General features: G+C 39.5%; 1 protein-coding gene across 3 annotated transcripts in view; it reads left to right on the top strand.

Annotated features, from left to right (window-relative positions):
* The window catches only part of LOC133455191 (mediator of RNA polymerase II transcription subunit 13-like), a 108,431-nt gene that overhangs the window by 50,348 nt on the left and 34,538 nt on the right, over positions 1-23,545 (top strand). For all 3 annotated transcript variants that reach the window (XM_061734108.1, XM_061734107.1, XM_061734109.1), the window contains exon 3: positions 18,110-18,194. In XM_061734108.1, the coding sequence (XP_061590092.1) occupies positions 18,110-18,194 (85 nt within the window). The remainder of the gene's footprint in view (positions 1-18,109; positions 18,195-23,545) is intronic.

The following is a 23,545-nucleotide window of genomic DNA, read 5'->3' as shown; positions in this document are numbered from 1 at the left end:
GATGTGTTTTCCACTTGTCTGTTTTGATTTCTTAACTATTAGCCTGGAAGACTTTGCTGAAAATTGTGCCCTCTTGCTGTACTTTATAAGCGCCCTGAGGGTCAACGGGTACCAACACACACACACACACACACACACACACACACACACACACACACACACACACACACACACACACACACACACACACACACACACACACACACACACACACACACACACACACACACACACACACACACACACACACACACACACGCACACTGGCATGAGTGGCCTGCCACTTGGTCTGCCTGGGAAGAGAGGAGAACCATCCGTCTCTCTGTTATCTTTGAGAGCAACTTGCTGACATTCTCTCCCTCGCTCCTTCTCGTCTCCCTATAGAGGCAGTTAGGAAGCCCTGTGGAGTCCTGCTAAGCCTCTCAATAGCTGCCGTGCCGCCCACCTCGAGGCCCATTCACTTCTAATGAGGTGCTTAAGTGTCTGTGGCTTAACATCAGGGTCAACACACAGGAATGGTCCCTTTTACTCTGCAATGCACCCCCCCCCTACACACACACACACACACACACACACACACACACACACACACACACACACACACTCTGAGAAAAGACATCCGTGATAAGGCGCTATTATGTTTTAATCTGCAAGTGATTTATTCTAATATGCTTACACTACCGTGCTTGCCAAACTTTATTTTCTGTGCACAGGACAAAGCCTTTCTCTGCAGCTTGTTTACACAACATTAAGCTCACGTTATTCAGCATCTTGATCACTGAAAAAACAAAGCACAAAAAAGAGATGAACTGTTTTCTTTCACTGCGCTCTTGTAATTTGCATTTTCCTGCTTGACACTTGACATCTGCAGGTATACTCGGTGATTAGGCATCAAAGGAGTCATCAATTCACTCACGTTGAACAACACTCAAAACATCGAGGCTCTGAACAGACCTCGTGCACTTGAAATGGCATTACTCACAAACAAACGCCACTTAAGCTGCAGTCACTATCCAGCATCTCACTTAGCAAACGATGGTTTGTTAATGTACGTCTGTGATTTGGTATTCAGCGACGACTGGCAGTGAAAAGGGTGTGAGCTCCATGTGAGTCCACCTTCCTGTAATTGCATGAACTTAACAAGTATGAACAGGCAGGGACAGGATCATGTGCATGTCTAGGAAAGGTAGACAAAGAAGAAAGAGTTCATGAAAGCAAGATGAAAGAGGAGGAGGTGTGGATGTTTGGAGATTTGGGGGTTTCAAATCATATTATGGTCCAGTTAAGTTTTTTTTTGTTTTTGTTGGACTTCTGATACTTGAGCTGCTCATCTGCTCTGTCAGAGATACTTTGTGGATGGTCATATGGCTGTGCTTTTTTTAACCCTCTGAAACTGACATTCCTTCATTGGGACACCCACTCACTAAGACCACCACTGGAGTCACTCAGAAACATCTGCTAACATAGATAACAAATTGTCCTCCTCACCTCATTTATTTACGTAAGCAGAAATGCACATTTTCCATTACTTCCTGTATCCACAGACAAACAATTGTGGAAGAATATTTTAGAAGTGACTGCTGAAGCAAAGCTGCACTTTATGACTGTGGGGTTAAAACACCTCTATCTTAGAGTTGATTGATAAACTGAACGATTGCATCGGTTGCAATTCTGAAAGATTTGTCGGTTCAATCCTGATTTTGGTCAATTCCAATTTTCCTACCAGGAATATAATACAAATATAAATATACAATAATGTGAAGGATAGCAAAGGCTGTATAAGTGTGTGTATAGAAAGTGTATTTAGAGCTTATACTGTTGGACGTATACATAAAGATATTAGTAACTTAACATAGAAAATTACGATAACATATAACGATACGATTTATACCAATAAAATGCTTTGTGTGTTGCCAGCATTCACAACTTATACCAAATTATAGGGATAATCTAAATTATCTATAGCGCGCAGTAGGGCTGGGCGATAGAGAGATGCAGACTGGAAAGGGGGTAGAGAGAGAGAGAACGGGGAAGACACGCAGCAAAGGTGCGCGGGCTGAATTCGAACCCGCGACCGCTGCAGGAGGAGGACTGTAGCCTCAGTATATGGCCCGCTGCTTAACCCACTGCGCCACCGAGCGGCCCATTAACAGAGGTCTGCACAATATCAAAATATATGAAACAAATGAAATAAAAATAAACTGCCTGCATATATATAATAAAAATGCTTCTTGAATAAAATAAAACAAATATCCCTTTCCTGCATAACAATTACATTAAAATACACTGTGCAATTAATACAATGTAGACAGTAACAGGCAGACTTTTCCACTGAGGTTGACAGTTGTGCAAATAACAAAACATTTGTGCAAATCTCAAATAAAACATTCAAGTCAATTTGTCACAAAATAAGCTATATCAAAATCATTAAAAAAAAAATGTAAAAAAAAAAAAATGTTAATTTTTTTTTTTTTTTAAATCGATATAAACGATATTGTCTCGTACCATATCGTGTTTGAAAATATATCGACATATATTAAAATCTCGATATATCGCCCAGCCCTAGCGCGCAGCATCGCATCGCTGACTATTACCTGCCGTAGCCTATAAAAAGTGGCTGCGTCTGTGACCTCCACCCCCCACAGCCAACGGAGTTCCACCATAAGTTAGCCATACATTTTAAACTGCTGTCACCTCCCAATCCATGGTCTCACCCAGTTCCTTCTCCTCCGTTCACTTCTTCTCCTGCCTTTATTGGCATACAACTGATACAGCTTCAATTTGATGAGGCCATCTTGATGTTGGAGGACAGCTAGTACTCATCTCATACTTGTTGGATCCTTCATCTCTAGGATGACCATCTGCTCACCATAGTCTTGAGGTGAGTACCGACGAGTTCCTCCTGTGAACTATCATTTTTATACAAAAATGACCCTATATGCTGCCAAAATGCCACTATACGGTAGCTATAAGTTGAAAACATGTTCATTAAGTTCTGTGGTTGTCTGGAAGTGGGAGAAAAAGCCTTAAGCCAAACAGTGGCAAGGAAAAAAAACCCTTTAAGAGGGAGGAGACCTATAGCACACCTGGATCATAAGGGGGTCCCTCCTGCTGAAGGCCAGCTGGAGAGAGCAGGAAAAGGGAGACCAGACAGAGAGAGGAGAGACACAGATACAATGGTTAGTTGTGTTCAAAGCATGTTACTCATTGATTAGAGATACGTTCTGGGTGCCTTTGACATTGCCTCGATGTATTTCACTAAAGATTAACTTACAAGTAACATGTGTGAACCTGTCAACGATCGCATAACTTATGGCCCACACATGTGACACGTATGTGGGATGTATGAGCCATGCGCTGCCATACGTCAAGACAATTTGTGAATGCACAAATATTTTCATTGACCTTGTTACACTAAAACGTATAAAATTGTGCTTTATCGTGCTCTTAACTCATGCAAAACCTACCTATAATTTATTCTACATATGCCAGCCTATTCACCAAATTTTTCACATGTTTGCATATCCCGGCTCCATCAACAAGGTGTGACATGACCTTTATTTATGTTTTTAGCCTTGGCGAACTTCATAACATTTGACTCGGAAGTGTGACACTATTTAAACGATCGTCCAAGCTGGTTGCCCCCAAAATTTTGTTGTTTGTACCTCAGTGGGTTATTTTTACAATGCAGGTTGCACAAACTACTATCTTTAGATATTCTGTACTCACACAGAACATCACAATCATCAAAGGCATGCATGTAACAGCCCTGTATGAAGTGCTCTATGTTAGAGTAAACTCAGGGAAATACTCCATTTGGAAAACAGCCAGAGACTGTAGCATCAAGTGTGTATCGACCGGAAAAAAATCTGGATTTCTCAGTAAGATGATGTATTTATTGACCCACAGATTCCTCAGCGCTGATGCATTTTACTGGCTAGGAGGAAAGAAATTGGATTAATTGGTGCCCGGTTGTCTAATAACTGTAAGGAACTGATCGGCCCAAAATTGCCTGACTTGTCTCCGGAGGGAAAAGAGGAAATACAAAAAGTAATACAACTTACACTGGTATACACAGTTCTCTGGGAAAAGTCACTGCATGTTGCTCTTAACCCCTTGATCCCTGATATATAAAATAATACTCAGAAATTTATATACATATATACATTTTCATTAACTATATTATATATCATATTATTAACTATAAGTATATATATATATATATATATATATATATATATATATATATATATATATATATATATATATATATATATATATATGTATATGTACATATATATAAATGTATATATATGTATATGTATATATATGTTTATTTTATGTTTAAATTAAAAATACTTGCAGTAACATCTCAAACTGTTTTCTAATGAATGTCTTTTGTATCTCTATGAATATATTGGGTAATTAGGGCCCGAGCACTTACAGTGTGAAGGCCATATTGTGTCTTCTAGGAAATGCTCTTGTTCTCGTTCTTGTTTTTCTTTTTTCCCTTCTTCCGACGAAAGGAGGGCCTTTTTGCCCCCCTAAACGTGCCCCAAAAGTCACCAAATTTTGCACGCAAGCCAGGCCTGGCAAAAAATGTGATATTTAATGGTTTGCATTAATGGGTGTGGCCTAATGGCTCAACAGCGCCCCCTAGAAAAATTTGTGACTCAAGCCCCACAATACGGTTTGACGTACATGCACGAAAATCGGTACACACCTGTATCATGTCGCAATTTAAAGAAAAGTGCTCTTGGCGCCATGGCCGAAACCGAACAGGAAGTCGGCCATTTTGAATTAATCGTGTAATTTTGGCGCAATTTATGCCATTTCTTCGGCCGCTTCTTCGCCTGAACCGTAACGTGTACCCAGGTGTGTTATACATCAAAATGTGCGTCTCGATCCTGCGACGATGCGCATTACTTTTCTCAGTCAAAAGTGTTACCGTGGCGGCGATAGATGCCAAAAATGCGCGCCCCCCCTTCATCTAATTGGTCCTACTTTCTGGCATAACTTTTGAATGGTTTGACATAAAGAGTCATGAGTGGTGTCATCAGACTCGGTTTTGACTCCTTCACCTTAATTGGTGCAAATTAGGCCCGCCCCTTCTTTTGATTGGTCGATATCTGATAGTTCTTATTTTCTGCAATAACTTTTGAATGGTTTGACGTAAAGAGTCATGGGTGGTGTCATCGGACTTAGTTTTGAGTCCTTGAATTTTATTGGTGAAAATTGCACGCACGTGGGCCCGTTCATCGCTGCTTGCAGCTTTAATTTTATTTGATTTTTTTAGAATATTTTTAATTGTATAAAGCATTTTTTTTTATTGCTTTGAATATTACAGCACTGTCAGACCTGTATTATATCAAATGATACATCAGGTGTTAAGGGCTTAATACTTAGCAGATCCATGTGAATATAGAAGAAATAATCTTAAAATACTTCACACACGTAAATGGAATTTTGATTCCAGAAAGAAATAAAAAAAACTTTTTTTCTCTATTTCCAGTAAAGTTTAGAAGAGAAATTGATCCTTTATTTCACAACATTTTCAATTCAGCTTTCACGTTTTTATTCTTCTGTGCTGAAATCCACAAAGCTAAGTGTAACTGTTTGAGTCCACTGTGACGAATGTGGTTTCGTGAGATTGTGTGCAGAGAAACGCTATGTTTGCGCCTTTGTTTACTTTCCAGTGACCTCTGGGAAAACACTTATCATTCAGTGGCTATCCATCTGCAGCATCCCAGACATCAAAAGATTTGTGCTGCTTTGCGTGCATTTGTGAGTGTGCATGTGTGCGTGCATGCTGGGTTGAATGAACTAAGTGATTGTCAAATTATGTAAGGATTTTCTCTGTGTAGTCTGCTCACTTTTTGATTGGCAGGGTTGGCGAGAGGCCAGCGCACGCACTCACAGAGAGAGACACAGAAACATGCTCCTTTTATCACTTTCACCATAACACAGAACTAATCTTGTTACACATTTACTGACACCACTTTAGTATATTTTCTCATCTTCATTTCTGTCTTTCTTGTCACAAATGCATCAAAACTCTCTGTTTACGTACATTGACTCACGGCAGGTCATATTACAGACCAGATTAATCTCATTTAGCTTTTGATGTTCACATAACAGCCCCACATATAGCCTTGGTCTCTCTAATTACACAACTGCCTCGATTTTATTACAGTAAATATCCTGTAAATTATAAATGAATCTGTCAACATGCTCTCTTTAATAAAAAAAACTTTGGAATCACTCGCGACATTAGGGCATTTTAATGCTAAGCTAATTGGTGAAATAAATGCTAAATAAATAACAGAATTTGTGTCATTTTTGTTTACCAAATTAAACATGAATGACAAAAGTAATAATAATGAACTGAAAATGTAGAAATCTGCAGAAGGAGCCAATTATCCCTCTGTGATGTCTGTCTTCTTTACTCGACATGAGAAACTTGAGCTGTGAGCAGCTGCTATTTTCGAGTTGTCGGCTTGCACGTTTCAAGATTGTTCTTCGTTGTTTTCAATTATTCATTTTCTTCCTTATTCCCTGCAAACCCTTGACGATGGGTCTGCTCTTGACACAAACAAAAATGTATTCATGACTGGAAAGATGTATGAAAGATGAATGATGTAAAAATCATTTTTTAAAGCCTCCTGATATGCAAACTGAGAGAATTACTGCGTGTATTTCCTTCATCCTCTACCTCCCCTATGTCCCTCGGATAACAGCAGAGGTTTCTGCACATTTCTAGCCAGATCTCGTGAAGTAGTGTACCAATAAGACGCTGACTCATGTTGTGTGCAATTGCTTTCAAGTTTGAGTATTTTGCGCAAGTCTTTGCATGTCGCCCTGCAAAAGCCTAGAATGTTAATGTTAGTGTATGTTAATAAATTAAAAGAAGGTGACGAAAACATGAAGTATTATAGATTCATACTGTCTGCAATGAAATAACAATAAAAGTAAATGTAAGATACGCTGTGTTTATTTATTTTTCTTCTGATTTGGGCTTATACTGTACATCTTGGACCTCAGAAGATGCAGAGTGCTCATTATAAGGAGCAGTGTCCTCTGTGGGGAGAATGACCTCAGTTTGTTTGGACAGGGCTTTGGAAATGACAGCAGGCTTTTATATGCATCAGATATATAGCTTAGTGGAAAAAAGAGAAAATACAAAAACTTATTGTGCCCCTTTTCAAACTCTAACCTTATTTATTTTGTGCATTTCCCTGCAAATTCAGATTTTCTATGAAAATCATAGAGCCTTAATCAAGATATGGGCCACAGTTCCTGTTTGTGTTTTATCCTCTTTTTTCCAAGCAAAGGTCCCCACTTTATAGTGCCACTGAAATACAACAAAGTGCTGTGGATTTAGTGCAAAGAAGTAACGAGGGGAAGTTGTGAAAGGAAATATTGAGAGCTGCTGTGTTGACATAGCCTGGATTGGTGCCAGCCATCCGTTTTTACCCTTCACTTTGACCTCAGCCAAGCAGAGGTGACGCTTTTCTGGCTGAAACTTCACCCCGCTGCTCCAAGTGGTGCTGTCAGAAGAGAGAAATGATAACAGATAAAATGATTCACATCTGCAAAGTGATCAGGAATATTCTAGAGTTATTTATGTTGAGTTTGTGTTTATATGAACACACACACTCATGGCAAAATGCACACGAGTTGGGACCTTGTCTTTCCTCTCTGCCTGACTCACCCCCACAACTATGCAAGCAACTGCAGCTCAGTCACCTAATTGATTCCAGATTTCTCCGTCATCCGTTCACTCTCTCTCTCTGAGACCATGGGCTCCTCCTCCTTGCTGTCACCACCGCTCATAGACGCTGCTTTTCATTCTCTCCACCACTTGCAGCCGTCTGGGTCTTAGTGCCTGCCAAATGCATATTTACTCTAGTTTCCCATAATTTACATGTACACAAACGTTCATGCACAAAGACGTTTGAAGATGTTGCTTACAATTGTCTAGTTTTTCTTCCCTAAAAATAGTTTTTATGTGGCACAAAATAAATAAATAAATAAATAAGATTCATTGTTTATAACCTAGACCTAGTATTAGCACATTGCCAACATAGTGGCCCTGAGAAACACTCACGTTAAAAGCTTTTATGTAGGCACTGATAGGGAAAACACGCTGTGTTTTTACTCATTGCAACATCTTGTCAATAAATACAAATCAGCAAAACACATTATAATTTTTTTTAGTCAGAGGCATAGATGATCATTTGTAGCAATTGCTTTTAGGAGGTAATTAAAAAATAAATTAATCAATTAATGAATAAATGGCAGTGAGTCATATCTGGTTTTGACAGACCGAATCATTTTTCAGATATAATAATGATAATAATGGCTTGGTTTTATATAGCGCCCTTCAAGGCACCCAGAGCGCTTTACAGAGATCATTATTCATTCATGCACATTCTCACCAGTGGTGGTAGCTACTTTTGTAGCCACAGCTGACCTGCAGACTGACGGAAGCGTGGCTGCCATATTGCGCCTAACGGCCCCTCCGACCACCACCAAACATTCAAACACATTCACACGTGGGCAAGTTGGGTAAGGTGGGTAAGGTGTCTTGCCCAAGGACACTACGGCAGCAACTGGGAGGGAGCGGGATTCGAACCGCCAACCTTCCGATCATTGGACGACCCGCTATACCACCTGAGCTACTGCCAGATATAACCTCTTTTCCCCTTTGGGAGCTTTTTCCAACAATTTTCCTTGGCTGCGTTGGATTAATGCTTTTGAACAAGAACAAAAAAGGAAAAAAGAAATCCAGATGATACGTTTTGCAAAGCTGGATCTGCATCTGTGCTGCAGCATGAAGGAAACTTTTTTTTTTTTTTTTCAAATCAAGCTTTTGCCTCAAATGCTTTATATTTTGATCTGCTGGTGGTGCTGGGATTGCTCTGTGGAGTCGTAAAACCAAGTGAGAAGAACCAGAGGACTGGGCCCAAACTCTCCAAATTTATCCATGTCCAAATTTAAGAAAAATTCTGCCATGCAATTTTTGGGGATGTTATAGACTTCAGTGGTACAACATAGAAGACAATGCATAAGTAAAACATTTGGGGCAGTAAATATTTGCATAATCCCACAGTGTTTCCTCTCTCCTACCCATGAATCGTTTTGTCACATTTCTGTGTTTGAAGTCATATCAGAACTCTGTTTGGCCCAACTCTTCTAGATAGTGCTAGAGGATGCACAGAGAGAGACAAAGGAAAGACTTGCTGTGTTTTATTGTAAAATCAAGTTATTGCGTGAAAAAAAGGCTTAGTTAACCACTCACATCAGTGTGGATATTTAAAGCATCCTGTTTGTCAAACAGTTTCTAAGGAAGAGAGCAGGAGCAGCCAGCCACAAATAAATGGCTGGTGTTCGATTTACCAGCCAGTGCTTTTTACTTACTTATTTACTTACTTGTTACTATTGGATGTGTTCAAGTTGAAGTTAATCCATAAAATAAAGATATATGGATAGATACAGATCTCTCTGAACTGTTAAAAGGCAGAAATCTCCTCTTGTGCAGCACTGGTTAACAGTCTGATGCAAAGTATTTGTATGTTAGATAGTAATTGTTTGTCTTGCCTTATTTGCAACTTGTTCATATTTATAATGGATTTGTTCAGATCATCCAGAATGTAATTGAAAACAGTAAAACATTAGTGGCAACATTACTTGTTTTCCGCTATTCCACATGGAGACGCAGAAGTACACAGGCTTTTCTTTTTTTTCTTTAGTTTTATTTTTTTACAGGTTCCTATCAGCTGTAGCCTGAAAGAGTGGACTCAATCAAATAGATAGCAAAAACTCCCTGCAGTTATGTAACACATACTGTTGGAAATTAATCCTGAAGAGAAATCTGATTACAAAGCGTAGCTTCCACTAGCTAGACTGATTGCACCACGGAGGTCTGTAGTATGTCCAGTGTCACAAATGTCCTTGTGTTCCAACCCAGTGAATCATCAATACTCAATCTAGATGGTGATCTAAAGGATAATCTTTGCTTTGACAGTTTAAATGTTGCAATGAATAATAAAAACAATGATATAGCTAAAAGACAATAACGACTGTAGCACAATCTGTGATATGAAAGACAACAAGGCAGGTGACATCAAAATATTGAGCGAAAAGGAATTTTCACATCTTCTCTAAAACATTTTTCTTCAACTGGGAATAAATATAAAAAAATGATAATTTTGACTTAAAGGGGACCTATTATGAAAAACACGTTTTTTCTTGCTTTAACATATATAAAGTGGTCTCCCCTCACCCTGCCAACTCAGAGAAGGAGGAAAGCAACCAAATTCTGCAGTGTCTGTACAGCCGCCCGGAGGATCCTTCCAGTGTCATGTGACTTCTACGAGCCGTTCAGAATCTGCTCCCGTCGTGAGTCACGACGGGATTCACTTCTGCCCGGAGGCTTTGTGCCCTCCCCTGCTACACGTCATTCAGGCAGCCAATCAGCACAGAGCCTCATTATCATAGCCTCCCCCACTCAGAATCCCTCATAGAGAAGGAGGTTAGAAGCGGTAAAAATAAAGACATGGCCCAGAGGCTGAATTTCTGATTTATATAGAATAAACAAGTTTTTGATTGTTTTTAAGACAGATTATTAGCGGTTTTAGTGGCATCTCTTATCATTTTTATGCTGATGACATCCAGTTATATTGTTCTTTTAAACCAAACGATTTTAACCAATTGTCCATTTTTAACAACTGTTTGGATGCAATTAAGATTTGGATGGTTGATAACTGTCTTCAATTAAATTCAGACAAGACAGAAGCCCTTATAGTCGCTCCTGAAAATCATATCCCAAACATAAAACAATATATGGGGTCTTTAAGTGCCTGTGCTCAGCATAAGCTAAGAAACTTAGGTGTCATCTTGGACCAATCTCTGTCACTCGACAATCATGTCAATCATCTTGTGAGTTCATGCTTTTTCCAATTAAGGAATATAGCTAAATTAAGATCCGTGGTTACCAAGGTTGAGATGGAGATGGTTGTTCATGCTTTTATTTCTTCTCGCTTAGATTATTGTAATTCTCTTTTTACCTGTTTAAATCAGACCTCCCTTAAATCGTCTCCAAACTGTCCAGAATGCAGCAGCCCGGCTTCTAACTAGTAGTAGTAAGAGAACACACATCACTCCAATTTTATCCTCTCTTCACTGGCTTCCCATTAAATTTCGCATCCATTTTAAAATACTGGTGCTAACTTTCAGAGCTTTGCATGGTCAAACACCACAATACATCGCTGACCTCCTCCTACCTTATGTGCCAAATCGGGCTCTTAGATCAGCACACCAATCATTACTGTCTGTCCCTCAAACACATTATAAATCCAGAGGTGACCGTGCTTTTCAAGCTGTTGCGCAAAAAATTATGGAATGCTCTCCCTTCACAACTGCGTTTTCTAGAATCATGTGAAGGCTTTATGAAGCAGCTGAAAACGTTTTTATTCAGACAGGCTTTTGGTTAACCGTTCATTTATTGTGTCTCTGCATTGCTGCTATGTTTTTAATATGCGTTGCGACTATGTTTTTAACATGCCAGCCCAGTGCTGTTTTCTGTACCTTGTTAATTTTATCTAGGTTTTTATATATATGTATACTATTGGTATCTTTTCTTTTAATCTCTTTTAATTTGTGTGCCTTCTTTTAATGTAAAGCACTTTGTGATTGTATATCTGTGAAAGGTGCTATATAAATAAACTTTACTTACTTACTTACTTACTTACTTACTTACTTACTTAAGACATTCAAGGCCTGTTTAAAATATACATTAAATGCCATAATAGGTCTCCTTTAAAGGTCAACAAGAACTGGTGATCTTAAAATGTTAAGACCTATAAAAAAAATTACAAATGCCTTAACTGTGGAACTGCAGCCAGAGCAGCTAAATTAAAAGCAGTTTAGTCTTTTGCAAGTGGAGATGAAATTCCTGAATTGTTAGTTTAGGCACACTTTTAATTCAGGTCCAGAAATCAAATCTGACCGGTCCCTCCCCAGCCTGTCACAGCTTTTACATGTATTTCCACATGTATTTCTGCTGTAAATAGCACTAATAGGGTTGATGAGTTTCATAGGAGTTCATTGCGCTCTGCTCGTTTCTTCTGCTGCAGACATGGCATATCTGGCATAAGCAATTGTCTTCTTATAAAGCTTAAAATCCAGGCACTGATATAACTCTTATTCTCCAGTAATTATTGCCAATGACTGTTTTTCATTCTTCACCATGTTCGTGTGTTATATTAATGTTTTAGCAGGTTTTAACTGGTTTCACAAAATAAATTATTGTTTAATTAAACTTCAGCTGAAGTGGGTTGCTCAAAGCTGTGACTACAGTTTCAAAAGATGAACACCCTGAAAGAGAGGGGTCAAGTCCAAGCCAAGTAGGTGACTGCAACCTGTTGAAAAGGGAGCTTTGCTGATGGATCTCTGGCCTTTTTCTCTTTTTTTTAACCAAAATACGTCACAGTCATTTCATTAACGCCTCCAGTGGGAGATTCTGTTTTCTGTTTTCCTCCTGTACATGAATATCATTTCTCTGTGTATATTGTCTGTGTTCTTTTTTTTTTATTGCTCTGTAATCTTATTTTAACAATAATAATGCCACATTAACCACCACCAAGATTTTGGATCCCTTGCATTAAGTACCGACCCCCTGGGCTCCTTGGTTGTCCATGTGCAGGCTTCTTTCTATTATTGAATTGTACATGTGAGTATTAAATATACATTTTGCCCTGGTAGAGATTTGCTTTTACAAACGGCCTCATTTTGCATCACCAAAACAGCTATAATGACTGAAGGAAGGTACTGAGCCCCTGCTGTTAAATGTCACTGTTTTAATCAGTACATTTTAGGAATAAAGGCCATTTTGAATTAATCGTGTAATTTTGGCGCAATTTATGCCATTTCTTCGGCCGTTAATGCGGCCTGAACCGTAATGTGCAACCAGGTGTGTTATACATCAAAATGTGCGTCTCCACCCTGCAACGATGTGCATTACTTTTCTCAGTCAAAAGCGTTACCGTGGCGACGCTAGACGCCAAAAAGCGCGCCCCCCCTTCATCTGATTGGTCCATATTTCATAGCTCCTACTTTCTGCCATAACTTTTCAATGGTTTGACATAGAGAGTCGTGGGTGGTGTCATCGGACTCGGTTTTGAGTCCTTGACCATAATTGGTGGAAATTAGCCCGGCCCCTGCCCCTTCTTCTGATTGGTCGATATTTGATAGTTCCTTTTTTCTACCATAACTTTTGAATGGTTTGACATAGAGAGTCATGGGTGGTGTCATCAGACTTAGTTTTGAGTCCTTCACCTTTATTGGTGAAAATTGCACACGCAAGGGCCCGTTCATCGCTGCTTGCAGGTTTAATTTGTGTTTTTTCTGGTCTAAAAGCTCACTGCAGGCTTATTTTCTGCTTTTGAAACAGTCAGATTTTATGGCTTCTAAGTTGTTCTGTGTGACACCTTAAAACCTCGTCCAGTGCCTAAGGGGGTTGTGAACCACAAATGCTCATCAGTTTGACTGTAATGAAAAAATGTAGCTTGAGCTTTATTGGACACAATGCCAAAAAACAAAACAAAAACAAATAAATAAAAAAAAAAAAACTATTTGGCTTCAGCAACTGCAATATGAATATGGGGTTTATGAATGGACTAAATTAAAAAGCACACCGATCTGTATTCCCAGAAGCAACTGCTGCTCCTTTACTCACAAAAATACACGCTCGTGCCAGCAGCAAAGAGAAACCTGCCTCTGCTCAGACAAGTAGCAGGGCATCTCATTAGTGGAGTGGCAGTGCAGGCTTGTGTTTAAAATCTGCAATGCCCACACACACACACACACACACACACACACACACACACACACACACACACACACACACACACACACACACACACACACACACACACACACACACACACACACACACACACACACACACACACGCATGCACACACACAATGCCCAGTCAGAGCTCACATGCATGCAAAGACACGACTGGGCACCCAAACTGCCAGTGCTATTGATCAGAGACAAATGAACAAGTGAGACAGAGAGCAAGAGGGATAGAGATGAGGAAATGTGTGCAGCGGGGTCATCATGTGCGAGATGGAGTTTGTCACAGCTAACCTCCCGCCTTCTCTCGCTCGCTGCCTCCCAGATCAATACCTTCTTTGTGTTGCTTGCGCAGGGTATGGACGGCGAGTGGTCAGTCCCTCTAGTGGCTAACCCAGTCAGGGAACCTGCGAGAGAAAGATAACAGTGAAAGAAAAGTGCGGAGAGGTGGAATTGTAGATGCCGAGGATGAAAAAGAAAGGAGGATAGGTGGAAATACATAAGAGAGTGGTAGTGGCGACCCAGTTCCATCACTGCTTGTTTGTGTTTGGGGTGGCGCAGCACTTAAAAGCATTGTGGCACGAGGATGTGTGGGGAGGTGGTGTGTGTGTGTGTGTGTGTGTGTGTGTGTGTGTGTGTGTGTGTGTGTGTGTGTGTGTGTGTGTGTGTGTGTGTGTGTGTGTGTGTGTGTGTGTGTGTGTGTGTGTGTAAAAGAAATATGCATTTGTGCAAACCTAACCTCACTGTACACTCACTGTACACGCACTGCAGGCTACACATGAGCGCAGCAGATGCATGTGAGGACACCCAGGGAACCAACACTGAGCACATTCTGCACGTAAAGTTAACGCTGTTCACACTGCACATGCTCAGGAATACTGGAGCGCAACAGATTTATTTACTCGTAGATCGTCATTATTAATCAGTGGCTTTATTTCTGACAAATTGATTGTTCCAGTCACTTTCAGTTAAGCTTCCATCAAATGTGAACATTCACTGCCTTATATCCTTTTACACTTTATTAGTTTTGTGCCAGGCCAGCTAAAATAAACCATATGAAGTCATCCATATGAAGTCATCTCCTTCAACCTGTCATCATCAATTATTGTTAGAAAAGATCAATAATTGTAACCCGAGGAATTCTGACAAAATAAATTAATGTTGTTTACTTTACATAGAGTTTTATTAGCTCTGAATAATGAAGTATAACAGTCAATTACAACAAATCTGCTAATGAACTCAATTTCTTGTTGCTCTGCTTCCTCCAGATGTCCCTTGTTGTCTTTCTTGTGTTTTACTTTAAACCATTTCGTTTATATTCGTTAATTTTTGCTTTTAATGCTATTTCTGTTAATGTTTTATTACTTGAAAATAAATGTTCAAATCTTTTACATATAGTTTAATATCCATTACTATAAACTTTCCGGTTTTATTTTTACTCTTCATAGTTGTGTTGTTTTTTTGTTGTCTTGCAACTGTGAGTGAAAAGTACTTAATCTTTTAATAAAGTCAATCTCCAATTTCAGTACAGGCCGTAAAAATGTTAAATTGTGGCAATTTGTAGCTGTAGCACCTATTGTGCCATTATTATGGGTTGGAAGTTTCCTTTCTTTCTGTATGAAGCAGATTTTTTATTTATTTATTTATCCCTATGAATTAAAAATGCTTTGCCGTCAGATCCACTCTTCGCTCCATCCATCGCCTCCCTGTCATTCAAATAATTTTGCCTTCCATACCAAGTAAACAAGGTAGCAAACAGCCAAAATACCGAAGTCAAGGTCTCAAAACTTCAATCCGCAAACCAGTGGGTAAAAACTTTTCTTTCTACACTGAGCGCTGTTTTTGTCAATCTTCTTCACTTTCTTTCTGGTTCAGCATCAATTTTTACTAAAATGTGCCTCAAAATAGACAGATTTTGAAGTGAACCAAATAGACGCTGGCCTTTTTGCAGATCTGTTACAGATTACCGGTATGAGCCATCCCAAAGGATTGATTAACCCACATTCAAACGATGTGCAAGAAGTCTCAAAAAATTAATGATTGAATGACGTAATCATTTTTAACACCTAAACTAAACCCAGATTGATTAGTCTTGGGTTTAATCTGTAATGCAACTTTCAGTGCAACTTTCAGTGCACATGTCAAAGGTGATAATAATTACATTTGATTCATCCTGTTCCTTGAAAACAATTTAGCGTCGATGCACTTTCTTTTTAGCTCAGGGTATAATGAACGATGGATTGTGATGGTTTAAAGCCCTATTGCAATAATCATTTAGTCTTTATAGCGTGCTTTTCCCTTTGGGCCATCTGTGCTCCTCCTCCGATTCACTGGCAGCAAAATCTCAAAACATGGCGTTAACTGGCTGACTACTGGTAAAATGTCAGTTTCATGGTGTGTCTCACAGCCCTTTGGGATGCCACTGCTTTAAAATATCTGATAAATGTTTTATTTCACACTCTATTTCTGTAAATGCCTGACCTTGACTTCTTGCTACAGTGATTTGTCACACCTAGTGTTGATATGGTGCAGTGAGCTGGCTCTTTGACAAATACACTACAGTGTAAACACCAGCTTCTGATGTGGATTGCATGTTTGCGGGCTCCTATAAATACGCTGCTGTCGCTGCTGAGTTTGACACACGCTGTACTCTGCAGGAGTTGGGAGAGCAAATCTTTGAGTCCCCTCGGGGGCCAGCATCAGTGGGTTTTGTCAACATTTGGGCTGAGGTGCTGGAAGGATGCAGGGGTGAGGAATCAGTGACATTCTTTCAGAGTAGTAGCCAATTTGGGGGTGGGCTGATACGCTGGTCATGAAAAGAGTGAATGAAGATGACTTGTAGGGGAGGTGAGAGAATGGAGAGTTAGTTGATTTTTAGGAGCCGGAGAAAGAAGAAGAAATAGAGAAACAGAGAGCTAATGAGCTGGATTCTTCTGGAGACTTGGCATTCTGCTCATGGTGCACGCTATATCTCTCTCCTCTGTAGAAGAGCTGGCTCGAGCGAGCTTCCTGTCTGAGCCCTGAAGCAGGAGTAAATGAGGGGAGGGGGTGGTTGAGGGGTGTTGGAAGAAATAGAACAGAAGAAGGAGGGGAAGGAGGAGGGTGAAGGGCGGGAGGGACCAGTGCTGAAATTGAACGCCAGGGCGCCATGTTCTCACCGCCAGCGTTTCCATAGTTACAGGGTAATTCTGGCGAGTAAGGAAATTTCATTCACTCTGGTATGAAGAAGAAGAAAAAATAACAGGAGAGAACAGATCAACAGAAGAGAAAGGAATATACCCCCCCCCCCAAAAAAAAACAAAAAAACAACAATAAACAAAACTAAATTAAGTTAAATAAATTAAATTAGAAATAAACACAACTACCGGGTAATAACAAGGAGGAGATAAAAAGATCCAGAGGAAAAATGGGGAAGAAGGATGAACATCTAACAGGGTTTATGCCACCCATCCCCCAGGCAAATTGTCTCTGCCCCTGTCTCTCATTCTTTTTTTTTCTTGTGTATTTCTGTGAAGCTTGGTTTGTTTGCCACCACCCTATAAGCAAACACAACACCCACCCACGATCCTTCACTTCTTCCAGTAGCCCTGCAGGTATAAGGCAGTGAACAAAGAAAAACACTGCTAACTGGCCGTTATTTGGGCATTTGTCTGTGTCTTTCTCATTTCTGGGAGGAGTGCAAAGGACATTTGTGCCTGGGAAATTTTCTTTGTTTAAAAAAAAAGCACTCGACACCAGAATTGTTGGAACGTATTTGACACATGCAAAGCAGTGCCTGACATATTGGAGGATTGGGCTGAGTTGATTTCAACACATTTGTCTCCTGATGCACAATTTTGAAAGCCAAAAAAAATGGTTTTGAGGTGAAACAGTGACTGCATGTGTAAACCTGAGTACGCAGGCATGTGTGTCAGGCTGTATAGATGCAGGCACACTCCCACTCTCCAGCTAACAGGGGCTGACAACTGCATGGGGTTTGACTGGGCTGTCGCTGCAGCCGATGTGACAGCTGTACAGCCAAGCAGCCTCAGCGCGCACACATATTTATGCAGGAGCATCATCTTGATTTCTGAAATGACATGTAAATATTCTCATCAGCACATGCAGCATGTTTTGACTGTTAACCACAAAAACACGCAGCTGGCGCTGGATCTTGGTTTTGTGTGCAGATGTTCTGCTCTCACAGAAAGATCGTTGCTTCTTAAAGTAATGGTAACAATTTATTTTCCCCCTCTTTCTCTTCTAGTGGCCGAGGAAGGGTTTTGGGAGTGTGGGCTGACCTATGAGTGCAGGACCCTTCTGTTCAAGGCCATCCATAACCTGTTGGAAAGGTAAAACAAATCTTATTAAACAGAAACAAAAAACAAAACATTGCTATGCTGTGTAAACATTTTGCAAACCAAAGTTCACATCAGAATAAGTTATTTGCCTCCCAAATCACCTTACACATGTGGAAAACCTTATGCATCATCCAGGCTTTCTTTCCATGATATCACTATGACATTTAGGCCACGTTTACACGTAGCCGGGTATTTACAAAAACGGATATTTTCCCCTCTACGTTTTCAAAAATATCCTCGTTTACACGGACCCGCATGAAAACCCTGTTAACGTCATGCCAGCCAATCAGAATCCTGGAAAAACATCAACAAATGACACGTGTAACTTCCAGTTAAGGCTGATTTGTGGTTCCGCGCTACACCAACGCAGAGCCTACGGCGTAGGGTACGCGGCGACGCACACCGTACGGCGCGCATCGCCGCATACCTTACGCCGTAGGCTCTGCGTCGATTTAACGCGGGACCATAATTCAGGCTTTACTTCCAAGACGGAACGAGAGTCTGAGAGAATTTAAAACAGGTAAAATAAAAGAAAATATTGACGGTGGCCAAACAAATTGTAAACACAGGTCGCACACATGACGCTGCTGGTGACGTTTCTGTCGCATAATGTGACGTAAATCTCCGTTTTCCTCCGTTTTCTCTGTTTAGACGCAAACGTGAAAACTGAGTTTTTGAAAATCTCCACTTTGGCCGGAGTTTTCAGAAATTATCGTTTTTGGGGGCTTTGACCTCCGTTTTCGTGTAAACGAACGGCCAAAACGCATGAAAACGCCTCCGTTTTTGCCCCGTGTAAACAGGGCCTTATTTGCATTATACGCCAACAAGGAAGAGCAACATTGCATTAACATGATATTCATTCAACAAATTTGTTATCTCAACAATGTACCCCATGTGGCCCATGTGGGGTGCATTATTTTGCCCAAGGACAAGTTGGGGATCAAGTCAGCAGTTGGAGTATAGTTGCATTTTCATGCGGAGGGTCTGAAAGTATGAACATGAAGCATTTTTAAAACAACTGACAAAAAGTGCTGTAGCAATGGGCATTATGAGAAAAATAATATTATTACTGAACGTAATATTTAAACTCAGTCCGGTAGAACCATAAAATGAAATAAGGAACCCCTGAATGGAGACATTACGGAAACTTTAACAAATGTATTAACAACTAGAAGACCTCCACTGATGACAAAAAGTGTCTGAAATTCAAACATATTCACAGCTTAAAAGCCAAATCAAGGTGTTAAAGAAAGTACTGTATTAACTACATTTTTGACATAAAGTACCTGCCACTGGCTGCAAGTTCTTCCTCTGTCTTACAATAAACTGCAGTGATTTTTCTAAAAGAGAAACCACCAAACAAAACAACTAAAAGCTGAATGGATACACTGTCTTGGTTTTTTGTCATAAGTTTCCTCTTAATGAAAATATAATCTGGGCGCTGAATCACTTGCTCAAGTACCCTAAGCTCTCCTTTCTGAGTCGAAGCCATCTGTTAAATGAAGCAGCACATATTTCCTCTCTATTAAGTTAAGCATCAGTGATCATCATAGGGGGCAGGCTGAATTAACCTTCCTATTACCTTGAAGCTGACTCTTTTTATAGCTCACTATTTCAACACTAGAGGGATCACTTTCACTTCCTCTTTCAAGGTGTACAGATAAAAATGATATCTGTCTCGGGTTGGTAATATGATGAAACTAGCGTTTGTAGATACTTTATTTGTTAGGAATAAAACAATATAATGTCAGACAACTAACATTTACTTATTTTATTACATTTATTACTCATTTAATATTAATGTCAACAGTGTTTTCATAAATTAATGAGCAACACTTAATCCCAAAGTTGGGTTTTTGTTCCCATCTGAATAGTTTATATTGTCAGGAAAGTTCTCTTGTATTGTCCATTAATAAGTTTGACAAAAACAAGATGAAGACAAATGAGCAAAATAGTAGAAAACTATATCAAGGATAAGTGTGAGGTGTTAGACACTGAAAGTACGGTAGATAGAAACTTCAAGAAGTGCAGGGAAATCACTTAATTAGATACAGATATTTATTTACTTAATTATTTATTTATTTATTTATGTGTGTGCATTTGTGTATGTGTCTGTGCGCTGAATCAAGAAAGTGAGCTGTCTTCCTCATGATTTACCGAATTAGATTTAGAGCCTGCTGCTGCCGCTTGGCTTTTAAAAAGATAGCCTGCTATTATTTATTAGTAAACGTAAATTATCTTCATAGCCATAATCGAGTCAGGTCAAAGTTTATTTCTATAGCACATTTAAAACAATTTCAGATTCTGTACAAACTATACAAATACACACTCAGTAGCAGCATAGGTTTTAGAGTGGACAGAAAAAAAAGGTGTACAATAATAATAACATTCAGTCTAATAAAATCAATGGTCAGCTCAAAAGTCAGCTTTGTAGCAATGTCACTTCTGACCATGGTGTAAGAGACACCAAAGTCCGCCCCTACTGGGACAAAGTTGTATTACAAGACTGTCCCCACTCATTTGAACAGTGTTGTCTGTCAGTGTGGTTACATGCACATCTAAAATAAGCTATTGGCAACAATCTAGCTAAGGATTAAACTGGAGTTTCCAAGAAATCCAAGTATACATGCGCAAGAAGACGATTGATTATTGAGTGAGGTGTGTTGGACTGCTAGGTGGCACCACACGCACTTTTGCGTTGGCGTTCTTCCGGATCCTCCTTTGTTGTTCGTCTTGTTCTTCTCCTACTGTGTTGATATGGCTTTTGCAGTGTCGTCACTTCCGGAAGGGGGAGTCCGGGCCAGTCAGTAGCTCGGCTAAGCATGGGTTGCGTATACATGCCGGAATAACTCAAATTTGACTTGCATTATCTGGCACTAATAGCTCGATCTCAAGAGTTTCAGTTCGGTTTGACTACGGCACTGCTAAGTTGTATACATGGCTTTTTAAAAATGTGATATCGGTCGGATTAAAGAAACAATTTCAATTACTGTTAGTGCATGTAAACATACTGAGTGTTTTTTTGTAAACACAGCAGTTCTTTATTCCCCTTGTGGTCAGAAGTGGTGCTGCTACATAGAGTGGCTTTAAGGATCCCTCCCTGCTGAGCCACACGGGTGGATTAAGAGTAATTAAGAGCTAAATATGCCAGATAATTTTGAAAAGTGTGTGACTTAAAATCTGCATTCTGTTTGGGGGTTCATTTCTTTTTTTTTGTTCATTTTGTTAATATGCTAATATGTTAATATTAAAGGCAAAATACAGAACTCACAGTTAAGTATCATAGTTTTATTAATGTGTCTTTGGCCTGATTCAGACTTTGAATTTAAATGCGTCTTAAGAGAGGATGAACAAACAAGCACCAAATATGCTGTTATTTGTAATCACCAAAGGGAACAGCTGAGAATAACCAGATAACCAGTTCACAGAAAAAAAGAAACAATGCAAACCTTTTTTTTTTGTTCAACAAAAGATATGTATAGTTAGCTACAGATCAGGGTTTCCACAATACAGGGAAATATCTGCTTAAAAACCTATTAAATGGCAAGTTGCTTTATTGCAGACATCTGCATATAAAATAAAAAGAACCACTGCGTGAGCCGAGTTGGATCAGGATCAGGAGTCAGTTGCTTAGATGGTGTACATGGTGAAATGATTTGTACATGATAGCAAAGACAGAATTATTGCTCTGCAGCTCCCACCTCCATTCCGCTTCGTGAACCTCCTTGTTTTATATTTATGGCATGGAGCTTCACCGGTTTCATCTGTGTTGTTTTCAGATATACAGAGCCATTTTTATGACATAAGCTTACAATCGTAATAATCTAAACAGAGAAAATGATGATCAGTCAAGCATTTAGCACCTACAAACCTGAACGTGCCACCGAGGAGGCGGGGTGAGATCTTTATACCTCCTTCTGTAACTCTTCAAGAGGCAGGATAATGTATTTTGCATTAAGAGATACATGCATCCTTATCACTGCTCAACGCTTGAAAGCTTGTTGACAGGTGATGTGATAAAAAGCTGTCATTTGCTTCTTACTTTTGAGGGTTTTCCTTTCCGCTGCTTCAAGCATAGAAGAAGACAAGACAATCTCTCGAAGAATGTGAAATTTCACTTCATGTTGGTTGCCTTGTTGCCACTGCAGTCTCCTCGCTGGGGGCTGTGTGTGTGTGTGTGTGCCTGCGTGTGTATGTATGTATGTGTATGTGTGTGCCTGCGTATGCGCACGTGTGTGTGTGTGTCAGACATCATAGTCCAAAACATAACCACAAATTAAACCAAAAAGCAGAACATTCACACAACAATCAGCATGCTTTTTCTTTTAGCGTATTTCACTCAGGCGCTGTGAAACATTTATCAGGGGCTGCGACCGATAATGAGGAAAACCATGGAGTACAAAAAAATTTGACCAGCGCTTTGGTTAAAGATTTATTCAGTGATGCAATCTGTTCCTTTGAAGAGGAGATGATAGGCCAAATCAAGAACTACCCCTACTGTGCGTTCCTATCCGTTAATGCAACTACATGCAGTTCCCAGTTGGGCCATGTTAAAGGTGATGCATGATTATTACTGAGGCAGACCCCTTTCAACTTAAGATAAAAATTCAAAAGAAATGACCAGGGTGCTAATTAGGATAGAAAGCCTTCACATTTCGTTATTGTCACGTTAATGGAAGGGGCTTAAGTCTTCTGGATTGTTTTAAAAGAAAATGTACATAAATGTGTACGTTATATAGTGATGATATCCACTGGCAACTCAGGGATGCGGTAAAATACAAAATATATCATTGTTAGCCAGAATAAGTTTGAGTTCAATTGTAAGCCCTTCAGGGAAGATTTCTGCTGAAGTTTAGGGAAACATATTGACAAGTTACAATGAAAGAATATAATTATTTTCTATTATGTCCAGTGCTTCAAAAGATTTACACTGCAAAAACCCGTATTTAAGTAAGAAATAAAACCAGTGTAGAAAATTAAAAGACTTTTTAAGACTACTGTGCTAGTTTTAAATCTTCTTGTCAAGATTTATGGAATATTATGCTTATTTCTAAAAGGGCTATTTTTGCAGTGTAGGTACACATCTTTTAATATTCACTGTTTTCACAAGGAGATATCGCACTTGTTAACTTTATTTGTTTTTCCTGGGCTTTAATTACTTTTCAAAATAAGTTGCCTTTTGGAATTTCCGACATGTAGAAAACATATCAATCTTACACATATTTAGATATGATAATCTTGGTTTTATTTCTCCTAATCATTTTTCTCTAAGTCTATTATTTTCAATAAAAATACAAAAATGTCTTGGTTCCTCATATGTGAATTTGTTGACATTTCTTAAT

The sequence above is a fragment of the Cololabis saira genome, chromosome 11 (genome assembly GCF_033807715.1).
Source record: "Cololabis saira isolate AMF1-May2022 chromosome 11, fColSai1.1, whole genome shotgun sequence".
Classification (NCBI taxonomy): Eukaryota; Metazoa; Chordata; class Actinopteri; order Beloniformes; family Belonidae; genus Cololabis; species Cololabis saira.
This window is presented reverse-complemented; position numbering and strand designations above follow the sequence as displayed.